This window comes from Plutella xylostella, chromosome 5 (genome assembly GCF_932276165.1).
Source record: "Plutella xylostella chromosome 5, ilPluXylo3.1, whole genome shotgun sequence".
NCBI lineage: Eukaryota > Metazoa > Arthropoda > Insecta > Lepidoptera > Plutellidae > Plutella > Plutella xylostella.
In genome coordinates this window covers 1,170,272-1,184,513 of record NC_063985.1, presented here as the reverse complement: position 1 = coordinate 1,184,513, position 14,242 = coordinate 1,170,272, and the positions used below count along the sequence as shown (strand labels likewise).

At 37.1% G+C, this 14,242-nt stretch overlaps 1 protein-coding gene across 1 annotated transcript; it reads left to right on the top strand.

The window, feature by feature from the left end:
* The first annotated feature begins 1,915 nt into the window (after positions 1-1,915).
* Positions 1,916-3,735, top strand: LOC105394105. Its single transcript, XM_011565945.3, has one exon. It carries the CDS (start codon positions 1,987-1,989, stop codon positions 3,619-3,621), a length of 1,635 nt encoding a protein of 544 aa, XP_011564247.3. The 5' UTR covers positions 1,916-1,986; the 3' UTR covers positions 3,622-3,735.
* Positions 3,736-14,242: the final 10,507 nt, after the last annotated feature.

The window sequence follows — 14,242 nt, the reverse complement described above, 5'->3', positions numbered from 1 at the left end:
GCTTAAAACAAATATGAAAGTTTATAAACTTCAGAGAAACCTGAGCATAGTTTCTTTTGGGGTGGAAACTTTTATAACATATTTTACTTTAGTTGCTACGTTGTAAAGTAGTTTATTTTTCCTGAACGACTTGTGGTGAAAATAAAGAACATTGTGCTGCGGTGCACTTAGAAGTTGTTTTTAGCCCTGTATTGGGTATCTGAGATTGATGCTGACGATGTAGCATAAAGGCGCTCACGCTATTGATAAGAGGAGAAACTTTTATACGAACTCGTAAATAAAATGTTTTTTTTAGAAAATAAATTAGGTACTTCAATAGCTCACAAGCACAACTAAAGATAATAGATAACTTTTTACCGAAGTGGTGGCTTACGCTCGTCAAAAGGAGCATCATGTTTACCGACCGACCTGTGGATTTTTGTCCTGCACCGACCGACCTGTGGATTTGTGTTCTCTTTGAAAGTGCTGTCAACCTGTCAACAACAAAATTGCGGTGAATAGATTTGTGAAAGTTTAACAGTTATCATTCCATAGGTCATTCTATTCGATAGTTAAAAAGTGCTACGAAAGTGCTGTCAAGTTGACAGCACTTTTTATACGTTAGCTCTGTTTTTTTCGGATCGGGCTGTTGTGCAGTCATTCTCTGGGAGTTACTTTTTTGCCATTATTCCTTCTTAGGCCCGACATTTGATATTTGCATTATTTATCCAAACTTTGCATGCTAGCAGAATACCACTCCTGATTGACAGGTGTCAGTGTCGTGCCGTGAGTGGCAATGGAGCCGCGCGGCGCGGGTGGCGTACGTGCGCGGGCGCACGTCGCGGCGGCGGCGGCGGCGGCGCAGTGGTGACACCAGACCCGGGTTCTATTCCCGGCTGGCCACACTAAGAACAAGTTACATTTTAATTAACTTCGCTCGGCATTTGGAGAAAAAGCGCTAGGAGTTTAATGTAAAACTGGGCTTTAAGATTGGAATTTAAGTTAGGATTTATGTAGAACGGGTTGTCTAACTCGGTTTGTGTCAGTCGGACTAATCTTTGCTAGAAATCTTGAATTGCTTAGTTTAGAAATAACTATCCCTTAATGCGGAACGACTGTTCTAATAAGTACTTTTAGTGCATTCACCTTAAGTCCAAGGCCAACAATACATATATTCTGTAGTTAGTGCACGGTCGGAGGTCAAGGTTAGTCTTACTGATCCAGAAAATGTAAACTACGATACTTACCTGAAGTCTCAAGTGAAGTATTTAAATAGTGAGTGGAATTTATAAAGAGGCTACACTCTCGTTAAAGCAGTGCACACTTAAATTAAGGAAATACTTATGTTTATTATTACTGTCGAGACGTGTAAGTGTGCCTTAAGTATGATTCACGTGTAAAACAATTAATGTCCACACTCTTAACACACTTATGTATTCTTAAGGTCATCGTTATCACTATCCAGACGGGCCAGTTTACACTGACCCTCGAGATAGTAGGTAGTATTCGTACTGAGAGGTCAGTTGTAACTTGTTTTCTCGCATCTTCTTTGCAGTTCAGTGTATGTCAAGGAACTTTGAAGTTATAGTTTCCCCATTAGTGTAAGTAGCAGGACGTCCATTTTGACCCTAGAAAATGAGGTGGTGATATGTGATGACTTTCACGTGTGAAGCTACATGGGTCCAAGAAAAAATATAGATGCCTTTATAGGTACTCTTTTATACTTATAAATTTTCAACGTCTTGTAAAGAGTAGGTATGATTGAAGATTTTTTGCCCAACAAACTTTTTTTGGTCTTGGCGTTTTTGTTGCTGTTGGAAATGTAGCGTTGTCGTATTGTACTGAAAATCCTTATTCTGAAACAATGGCTTTCAATGCAAGGATCGTACTCCTTTCAAATGTACGCGTCAATTGTCAAAATGACTTTAAACCCACAGCCAATATTTACTAACAAAAAACCCAACAAAACATTGGCAAAATAACACTGATACTCAGGTTCACAATAGCATGGGCAAGGAGGCGTCGCCGTCTGGGCGTGAGGTGACGCAAGTGACGGCGGACGTGGTGGTGCTGGGCTGCTCGCTGCCGGGCGTGGTCGCCGCGCACAAGCTCAGGAAGAAGTTCGGCGACTCCATGGACATCCTGGTGCTGGACCTGGGCCAGCGCCGCCTGCCCTCGCGATACAACGTCACCTTCCAGGCCGCAGACGACGAACCACTCACGCTCACCGAAGAACTGAAGGAACGCCTCAAAGATACACAAATAGGAAAGTATGCATGTGAATTCGACATACCGCTCCCCCTCGTCATCATCTCACCACAGAGCACAACAGCCGACGACAACTCATTAGTAAAATTATTCCAGTACCAAAACGGCACTACCGTCGTCTGCCCGGATAATTACCACGATTTCTCCTACCTCAACTTCGTGGAGCGGTTCGAGCTCAACCAGTACCAGAACTTACTCGACGAAAGCATAATCAGCCTGTTCAGCTGCAAGAATGCGTCAGCCGAGAGCGAAAGGCAGAAGCTGCTGTATTATGACAGGACCACGATGGAAGAGCATATTTGTAGTTGTCTGCTGTTCCACACGTCCCGCGAGCTGATGCGCCTGGCGGTGCGGCTGGTGTGCGGCGCCGCGCCCGCCGCCGTGTCGCTGCTGTTCTACCTGCACAACCTGCGCCGCACGCACAGCGTCAAGAACTCCCTCGACGGAGACAACTACATGCACAGAGAAAAGCTGCTCGGGTACTGCCGGAAGAGAATCACATCAAAGCTCCTGGCCAATATTGACGAGATTGTCGAGGTGGCCATGGATATTACGAAGATTCGAAGCTACTCCAACCAGCAGGTCATTCTTGAAACGATGAGGGGTGATACTAAGTACGTGTGTAAACTAGTCGCCATGGCGCTGCGGCCCGACCAGCTGAATGGCATCAACGTAGATGAGCGACTCCTCTCCAGCACGGAGAAGGTCGACGTCGCCAGAGCCATTGCCATGACTAAAGGACGAGTGAGGAGGTTCCAGATCCAGTACGAAGACTTCTTCTGGCGAGATTCAGGATACAGCGGAGATATCCTTAGTATGAAAGGCCCCATTATATGGGCTATAGAGAAACCAAAGCTTTCGGCTTCAGATTGCGTAGAAAAGAGCGCAGCTCTAGTCGGATACTTGCACATGAAAGAGAACGTGCACGCGTCGTGGGACTCAAAAGAGGCAGTCGTGGATCAGCTGGTGCAGATGTTTGGTCCGAAAGCGGCAAACCCAACACGGTACACAGAGAAGGACATAATGGATGTGTACATCCCGCAGAGTGGAGACTTTGTTTCGCTGAGGGAGATGATGACCGAGCAGAACCCGAGGTTCCTAGAGTGGTCTGCGTTCGACGTGTACGCTGATGGCGATGTGATGGCTTCACTAGACGCTGGCAACCGTGCGTACGTCCACCTGATGCATTGCTTGCGACCGCAGGCGGCGGCGTATGACGACGTGAGCGCGCTGCAAGACCCCACCGGCATCTGCGCCAGCCCCTTCGGCACGTGGCCGTATCGCCTTAACTACATGCTGGCCGTGCAGGTGACCGTGTTGGCTACCGCCGTGGTAGTTGGTGTCAAACTTGCAAGGACGTACTTGAAACGGTAACAAGGAAACAAGGCGTGCTAAACATAGTTCTGTGTTTGTTTTGTGTTTTGTATTGAATTCTGTTGTTATTGTTAGTGTTTAATTGTAAAATAAAATACGATATCAAGCGACTAACATATTTTTTACTATTGCTGAAACTACCTATATTACTGTTTCTGTAGTGAAGGTGTGTTCCATATAGTCATAGATTAATACACTTATAAGTCTATGATATAGTTTAGATTTTAACTCGTAACTTTAGAATCACAGTAGAAAGTACCTACTATCGAATATTTTTAAAAGCAGTATTACAACAGCTGAATTGATACCCTGCATCGTGACAGAGCTCAAATATTCACTTAGCAGTTACCAGCAATTACAGAGTCTCCACATGTCCCCCCATTGACACCTCCGTGTCTCATCAAGCTCCTTATACGCACATCGTATCTCTAGCATTAGTTATGCGATAGCTATGTGACCTCCCCCAATGCCGCCATGACCATACGATGACATTGTACTCGCGAGGCCGCGGGGAAACCATACCCAAGTTCATTAGTCCATCGGTCATTTAAATGGTTTTTAATTAGCTATTTGTAGTTTATTAGCGTGCTTACGCTTCCTGGTTCATATGGGTTTTTTATTGAGATTATCGATTGATTTACTGCGGAGCGGAATACTCTGAGTTGTGTGATTATTTGCCGTCGTAGTAAGTTCAGGCGCTTGTTTTTATTTGCTTCTTGTTTGTTTATTAGTTGTTAGTATGGTAATAATTTACTTAGTCTGCAGATAGGCTATGATAATTTCCATGTTTTTTGTTTATTCATTAAGATGAACGAAATTTTAGCAACCATAGAAAGTGAAAAGATATGTATATTACTACATATATCGAACAAAATATAGAGGTCGTAGATAATTCTGGTTTTGTACCTAGGTATTGATATTATTATCTAAAATATTTTGTAACATAAAATCTACGGATATTGGTTACTAAACTTGAAATAAATAGAGTACAATAAAGATCTACCTACCGCCGGATACCCTTAGTTTCCCATAGTTCCGTTTCAGTAAACAAGACATTTAATTTGTGCTAAAAACATTTAAGTTCTGCAAGTGACGACGATAATAGAATGCCACTTCGCTGATATTTATTGTAATAACAAGCTTTAAATGCTACTTAGATGATGAAACTGATGAATCAAAATTGCGAGTATTGCAACCTGTAAAGCCATTTTGCAATGCCTGTTTAGACTTAAGACAACCCTAGTTTAAGATTCATTTAAATAGTGTATGTCTCGATGAGACTGACATGGCCACAGTTTATTGTAAGTGACCTAAGTCTCTTTAATAAATAAAGATTATAATAATAATAATAATGCCTAGTACATCTACACCAAGTAAGACAACAGCTATAGAATGCACATCAGACATAGTCGTATCTAGAGTACCTACCTATGAAGGCATATCAATATTGGCATGTACCTACCGCAAACCGCGATTAATCGGTAAGTTTAAATAATTGAATAATTACAGTACAGTAGGTACAGCTATACCTAGTTACTATAGCGAGCTTGTTTTGACAACGATTTTCGGATTCAAAATGTATTGGATATGACACAAATTATTTAGTAAATCTTATTGCCTTCGCGATATGCCCCCAGATATTAAGTATTTACATAATAATAAATTTTATGGGTTATACCATTTTCAATCTTCGTTATAGAACAGAAATTAGTGTCTAAGAAATCTGAAATTACTGAATGCCTATATCTTCCGCGTGTTTTGAAACTATACAAGGCCAGAACGCACCCATAGTGTACTAGCACTGTATACTTTCAAGTGAAAAAAAATAATATCTTACTTGAAAATATACACGATTTGTGCGTACTAATCGCGTATACTTTCAAGTTGGGATTTACTGAATCGTTCTTGAAAATATACATTGCTATTACGCACATTGCTTGATTGGCGTACTTGTCGCATATAATTTATACCTACATGCTGATTTTGATTTAAGTACTTAACTATTTCGGTAAATGTACATGACTACAATTTACTTGTTCTGCCTGTCATAGACCTATAGAATGTTAATAAATAAAGATGAACAAGCTCTGATTTGATTGATAAATTGATAATTATAGCAATAATACTTGCAAGTAAGAATACTAATATATTATTATTTATATGAATTAAGAATAATACCTACTACACTCACGAGCAATGAAAAAGTTCCAGTGATGATAGCTCCTGAACGTAAAAGACTAGCTTAATGACGCCGTCGCCGTCGGCAATATATTAAAGTAAATTTAACAGCGCATCAAAATATAGGTAACCAACTAAAAACGAAAATTTTGATCAAATCCTAAATCAAATGTTTTAAAAAAATTGTGGTCATTTGGTGTTGAGTATTTACTACTTGGACTTATTCATTGCTCGTAAGTGTAGATGGAGTAGGTATTACCCTATAGACCTATTACATACATATTTTTCATCAAGTTTTGAATGGACCGTAATTGTATTTTATGAATTGTTCTACACCCTCTTCTGAGATAATTTTTACTATTAACAACAGTTCTACAGTTTAATTTAAATCAATTTACTTTTTAACTGTACGATGTAAACAAAAACCACGTTACGAAAACAATGCCAAGTGCGGAATGATGATACAATGTTTAGAAAGCAATAGACTTATTACTACTTCGCATGAAAGAAAGAGAGAGCAACAATTCAAAAGGGCTACCTGGTAACTAATCACGTATAGTTTCAAGTGCTCGCATTGCCGCTTGGCACTTGAAAATATACACGATCAGTACGCAGTGGTAACTGCTGCAGTATATTTTCAAGCCATAATTTTGGCCCAACTTACTTGAAAATATACGCGATTAGTGCGTAATGGCCTTGTATATTTTCAAGTAAATCATGGCGCTATTTTAATTTGAAAATATACGCGAGCAGTCCCAACCTCTGCGTTCTGGCCTTGTATAGTTTCAAAACACGCATATCTTCCTTAGGTAAATGATTTCCCGGATAATTATTTAGGCAGGTATTTAATTAAACAAAGGCTGCCAATGTATAGAAAGTGAATTACACAATGTCCGTACTTATTCAGAGGTACACAGGCCGAGTGATTAGTATTCCCCATACCAGCACCACACAATGTAACGTATGACACAACTCGCATACCATTTGAATGGTATTAAACTATTAACATTATTAACATTATGTTATGTTAAAGCTACATTATGTAGTAAAGCTTACTATAGTATAAATGATTATTTAAACGACAAAAACGCGTGGTCTTGTCCACCTCAGCTAAGGCTATTGAAAAAATGAAATGGATATACCTAGGTACTTAAGTAAAATTGTAGGTACTAGATATAAGTAAAAATTGTAATAGATATATAAGGAAAAAGTTGAAAAGATGCTCGAGGAGTTTCTTTCGCCATTTCTTTCCTTCTCAATGACGGGGCCTTTGTGAAATGGTGGTAGATGACTATCGACAAATAATTGTAAAATTTTACGTCGATTAAACCATTTGAATTTGAATTTGAACAGATTGATTGCTCGATTGGATATTTTAACTACTAATACATCGATATTTTAATACGAACTAGGTGGAAGAAACGTCTCGACCAACACCCCACTTCGATCACTGATCTCTTATTTTGAACAACTTAGTTCGGCTAGAAGATTTGTGACTAGAAATTGGTACAATGCTTCGACCATTTAAGGTACAAAACGGTATGACAGTAAACAAAATGCAGACAGTTTTTTGCTGTGTTTTTATTTAAGTACGATAATAATAACGATAGTTTACAGCCCCGAATCACCCTGCACCTTGCATCACTGCGTGTCCTAACGTATACAGGGTGTTGCAAAAAGGGTAAGTATACTAAGCCGAAACCTACATGTGCAGCATGTTATATCTAAGCCCGAAACTGAAATCAGAATTTGAAAATTCGCGAAAAAAAATGTCATTTTCCATAGAAACTTTGTTGGTCACGTGACTTTTTTACTATGGAAAAAAAAAAAAATCGCGAATTTCCAAATTCTGATTTCAGTTTCGGGCTTAAATATAGCATGCTGCACATATAGGATTCTGCTTAGTATACCAATTTTGCAACACCCTAGCGTTACAATTATGACGGTTTGTCTTAAGTTGCGTACAGACCGGCCCAACGAACGCCAACGAACGCCAACGAACGGGTTTCGTTGACCTTCGTTGCTGCAATCCGCCCTGTATTATGTATGATAAATATCCATCTTTGGGACCGTTGGCGTTCGTTGGGCGTTCGTTGGCCCGGTCTGTACGCAGCTTTACGTGTCTAGCGTCCCGTGCCGTCTGATTTCAATTTCAAGTGATAGAAGTTAGAGAGAAACATTATTGAGTGTTTATATCTAATGGACTACATAATTTGTTTGTGATGTTGGTAATGGCCTAACGAGGTACCTACCTAGTCCAGTGCACGGACGTCGTTTAGTGATCATGATGGTGTACAAAACAACAATGTTTCTCCAATTAGGGTCTTGTGATTTCGATTTAATTTTCAAACATGTTGTGAGTTAAGTCATGTAATAACCATTAAAAACGGTACGTTATCAACAAAGTTTTTTAGATATGTATATTTCTTTTACAACGGAATGATCCCCTTTCAGCTAAATATAGTTATTTTCAACTTGTAGATAGATGACTTGTTATCAACCATTAAACCCATTGTGGCCACGCACAGTGTTTTATGAAGCCTATTTTTGTGTCATCTCGGTTTTTTTACAAAATCTTATAGTTTTCGTCATTTTAAACACTTTAGTAAAACTCCGAAGTTTCTATCACTTCTAGTTTATTTTTAAAAAAATCCTAAAGTTTCACTTTATCCGGGTTCCGAAAATCACAAAAAATATTATTAAAATATAACTATGCGATACAATTAAATTTCAATAGCATGCATGGAATACACATATTAAGACATACATTATAGCAAAATTTCATACATCAAATCCAAATAGTTACTGAAATATTCGTATTATTCTCTCTTTTCATTTTTGTGTTTTAACACACGAATAACCCCGTATTAGATCGAGATTTTCAGTACATAGGTAGTCCCGGTATGCCTCTATCGTCATTATTAATACCAGCATCTAATACCGCGTTATTCAGAAGTTATTATTATTTGTTTATTTTTTTTAGGGTTGTCACTCACAAACCGGATAAAGACAAAGAGTTATCCGGATATAAAAAATATGCGGTAAATAAAATGCGTACTAGTAAATGATTATAATTGAATTGTGAAGGTCATATTTAATGCAAAACAACTAAAAAAGTTATTTGGCTAGTTTTTTAAAATCTTTAAAATCTCAGAAATTGTTAAGTTTTGGATCATAAATTATAGGGTTCAATCGTATGAAAATTATTTTCTCTATAACCTCGTAAAAGGATCAGCTCTACTTACCAAGAACCCTGTATACATAAATGGTTGAAAAACATATTCTTCCATGCAGTCGGGTAAAACTAGTCTGGGGGCACGACAGTGCCCCAGCCAAGTCTCGAGCAAAACGGGCACGGCCGTACCATCTTTTCTAACCGTAATTTTTTTTAAAGCTAGGAGTTTAAGTTTTCGGTGAATAATTAATAGTAGGCATTATATGGCATTATTAATAACAAGCTTAATTTCGAAATTACATGCCAACTGAATTAATAGTTTAGGAGTTACGGTCGATCAAAGTTACACCATTTTGTCACTCACTGACTAACTGACAGATCATTAAAAAGTTTAAGGTAAGTACCTTAAACTTTCAGACTTAGAAACTAGCAGACTTAGAAACTTTAAATTTTGCACCAAGTTCATTAGCCACATATAAAGGAAAAATAATAATAATAAAAACATAAAAAAATTATATACCATAGAAAACAATTTTATATTTGCGGTTTGGCAAGAAGATTTTGTATGGATTTCCAATGCATTATTAACTTTGTTCGTTGTTTAAGTATTCAATTGGATGAAGAATAGAATAGGTATAATAGTATAATAAATGTAATACATATATTATCATCATCATCATCATCATCAGCCAACATAGGCCATCATCATCAGCCTATAGCAGTCCACTGCTGGACGTAGGCCTCTCCCAAAGCACGCCACTTGATGCGATCTTTAGCTTTCTGCATCCAATCATTTTCGCAAGTCGTCACCTCATCTAGCCGGAGGCCGTCCCACACTACGTTTGCCTAGTCGCAGCCTCCACTCCAGAACACGTTTACCCCATCGGTCATCGGTTCTTCGACAGATGTGACCAGCCCACTGCCACTTAAGCTTACTAACTCGGTGAGCTATGTCGGTGACTTTAGTTCTCTGTCCGATTACTTCGTTCCGGATGCGATCTTTCAGGGAGACTCCAAGCATAGCTCTTTCCATAGCTCGCTGAGTGACCTTCAGTTTGTGAACCAGTCCCACTGTAAGTGTCCACGTTTCAGCCCCATAGGTCATGGGGCCTATGGGGAACATAGGCCATAATTACTTAATACAAATTACCTAATACAGTTCATAATTTATAATAATTTATTACATTAATAAACCTGAAACTAGATGGCATTGTCGGATGCATTCTACATCGCAGCATGGTTTCGTTACAGAGCGCAGTGTAAGTAGGTAGTACTTTCAACACTTACAAAAAATAAATGAGATCCCACCAAAAACATTAAATGTAAAAAAATGCCAAGTCTCTCGATGCAGTTTTTCCATCCTAAAAAGTTATGAGTCCCATAGAAGCCAAGTCCTATTCAAATTATTTTGTAGTTATAAATCAACATTTAGTAATTTTATCAATAATTTTTATTTTTAATATATTAAAATTATAGTGACTTGTAATCTATTTAAAAAAGGGAAAGGCAAACGACATTAAATTTAATCGATAAAATAGTAAAGCTAAATTTCTAAATAACATATCTCTGTCAGAAAAATAAAAACCGGATGTAAAATATTAGTTTATGAGGAGTGACAACCCTACATCCGAAAAATCCGGTTAAAACTTAGTTTAACGATAACTTCTGAATAACGCGGTATTAGATGCTGGTATTAATAATGACGATAGAGGCATACCGGGACTACCTATGTACTAAAAATCTCCATCTAATACGGGGTTATTCGGGTTTTAAAACACAAAAATGAAAAGAGAGAATAATACGAATATTTCAGTAACTATTTGGATTTGATGTATGAAATTTTGCTATAATTTATGTCTTAATATGTATATTCCATGCATGCTATTGAAATTTAATTGTATCGCATAGTTATATTTTAATATTTTTTTTTGTGATTTTCGGAACCCGAATAAAGTGAAACTTTAGGATTTTTTTAAAAATAAACTAGAAGTGATAGAAACTTCGGAGTTTTACTAAAGTGTTTAAAATGATGAAAACTATAAGATTTTGTAAAAATACCGAGATGACACAAAAATAGGCTTCATAAAACACTGTGCCACGGACGGACACATACGCAATTCAAACTCATGATCACGTTTTAGGATAGAACAATACTGTTTTAACTGAGATTTAGACTACACAGTAGGTAGTTGTTACGTAAGTAAATGAGAAAAAAGTGACCTTGCTGCGCATTGTTTTTGTGCAATAATTTTTACATTGAGAACTGGTGGAGCGACAACATAATTAAGACTTACTGAACGACTTCTTAAAAATGTATCTAATGTTAATTCAAAATTTATCATCTAAAAGATAATAGATGGAAATTTTTATCAAAATCTAATATGCAAGACATTTCTAAAAGAGGCTTTCTTGTTGACTATATCTATGCTTCAGCTTGAATATCGAGCTTTGGGTAGAGACATCATTCATTACCGTCGTTCAACAATCTTCCACTCTTGGCATAGCCCTAACTAAAAGACTGCGTTCTTTACTTTGCTCATCCAGCCAATACCTATCTACTATCTTAGGACTTATCTGTTGTTGTCTACTGAATATCTAAATAATTATAATATGTAGGTATGTGAAATATACACATTACTTAGGTATTTATTAAATTCCTGAGGAAGTTTTAATTCCTTTAAATTGAATGGTTATTTAATTATCCAAGTGTTTTATAAAAACTCGAGCAAATATTGTATCTATATGATAGAGAATTATTCTTCATTAACATTTTATCTTCGGAAAATCCCGAGCACTTGTGTTTTGAAGTCTCGTGGTATGAATAAATAAATAAATAGAAATACATACAGTAACTATGTATGTAGTTTAAAGTACATAGTAGGTGATTATAATGCAAATGTCTGTTTGTTTGTTGTTATTCCAGATTCCAGTTCGGAACAGAGAGCTGTGGCATAATGTTTTACTTTTTGTTCAGATTTGTTATTTACGGTTCCATATTCCATAGCATATACACTACAGCTATACCACAACACCCCTCCTTCTTCAAGAAATACTTATACCTAATTGGGTTCAAATACAAAAAATATTATATCGGTCATTATTGCTGCACAAAGCTTCTGTGGACCAAGAAACTTAAAAGTATGTACATACAGAATGGTGATCCATTAATACCGTTTAAAAGCAAAGAAAACAATCCGATCGGGTTACTGATTTCTGTACGTCAATAACGGTTCAGAATATTTTGTATTTAGTTAGGTATTTATATGTCATTATATTTAAGGTCCCGGTCTAGCAAACCGCAGAATTTACAGAACATAAATATATTTTTATAGGTATTTAAAGGGCATTGCTGAGATACAATGTACATTAATTTTAAAGCAATATTTCAATATTTTTTTGATTGTTTTGCTTTAGTAACACCTTAATAAACTAATAAACTTAATCAAATGTGCATTATTCAACTTAAATTAGACACAATACCTCAAAATAGATAAACATTTTAAAAATATATTCAAAACGTAAACATATGTAAATAAATATATATAATAATAAATAAGTTATATTAAAAAGAATTTTCATATGATAATTTTTTGTGCACTTTAGCTTAAAAACATTGTCAACTTATAAGTTTTCAAATAAGATATTTCAATAACAAATCGATTTAGGTATCACCAAGATATGGCCAAAACAACCAGAAAAGGCGGAGAAAACTCAACAGGGGTTTCCATACTAAAGTCAACAGGATTGAAAACAATTACACTTTTTACCTTTAAATTAGGACTAATTTTGTTAGTTTTTCTGTATGTGTAGGTAGTTTAAAATTGTCATTCGGTGGCCACTTTTGATATTTTGTCAAAATGGCCACCGACTGACGCACCAAATACGCATTCATAAAACTCACATATGTCATACATCTTTTTTACAAAAATGCCGTGTCTGTAAAATTGCTTATACATAGGTACAATCTCATGTCATTGTCCCTGGAACGCCCCTCGCCCCTCTATTTCACCTTGCTACTTTTGACAGATTTTCATTTTCATTCGAGGAAGACGGGACTCTTAAGAAAGTACCTTTATTTACCTAAGGTGCCGAAAGAAGGTTATTGCTCTAAACTTCATATATGTAATTGAAACCCTCGTTGATTAGGAGGACAACAATTATTATTTGTAATTTCAGATACTCACTCGGTACCTACGTTTTCCTTTCCTTCATTCAGTTGAACAAAACTATAATCTCCCATCTTTTTCCCCTTGTAAAGTTATACATATAGCGTTTTGGGACTTCAAAGTTTGTCAATAAAGTATGGTGCGTGCCTACAAACTACATGAAAGGGCCTACTCTATCTTGACAAAACCCAAAGTTTTGGATCCGAGAGCTATGTATTGTTATCGTGTAGCTACAGTGACCCCTGGCGGTGCCTAGAGACGGCGGCGAGGCTGTACAGTCGACCTCAGCCGGACGTGGCGAGTGTGACAATGTACTTACGTAATGTGAACCAGAGTGTCGGTGAGGCACGCTTGGTGAATTGGATTCGGGGCGCGAGCATTGTGTGTGAACTTTTTAAGGTCTAGACGTAAATAGACAAATACAAATTATTTATTCAAAAATACAAGTTATTTGGTACAAGACAAGTATGTAAAGCCACATGCTTTTAAGTTTTGAAAACCCGTATTAGGATTAATGACCGCTCTTCCAAAAGTATATTAAAATAACTTGTAGATAATAATTAAATAAAATAATTGATTATTTGTATGAAAGTCTTTGTCTTAAAACCACTGAGTTTAGTGTACAGTGCAGTCAGTGCAGCCTATCTATGAACCCGTGAATGTAAATAAAGAGAGAGATTTTGAAAAGTCTTTTTATATTTTGAAATATTTATATGATTAAAATTAATATAGGTATCAATTTTATTGATTTCATTTCCGTTTTCATGACTTAATAGCAAAGTTGGACTGTACGTTAAAAGAAAAACTAAAATCTTATTAATAAACACGACAATAGCCAAATTACTTTAAATAATCCACAAAAACGTCTCGCTTCCTACAACACTGTGGACGAACATCGGAAGCGGAGCACTTCCGGACATCTCACTATTGTGTCGATCGATAATTGTGCTGTTTACTGTACAACCGGCACAATACCACCGCCTTCACCCTCAGTGACATTGAGATCGCACTAGTTTTTGCTTCTCCGACCTGACTGCACACAGCATCACTACAGCCACGCAGCTAAATTAAAGCGTCGTGATTTAGCTGCTGAAGCTATACA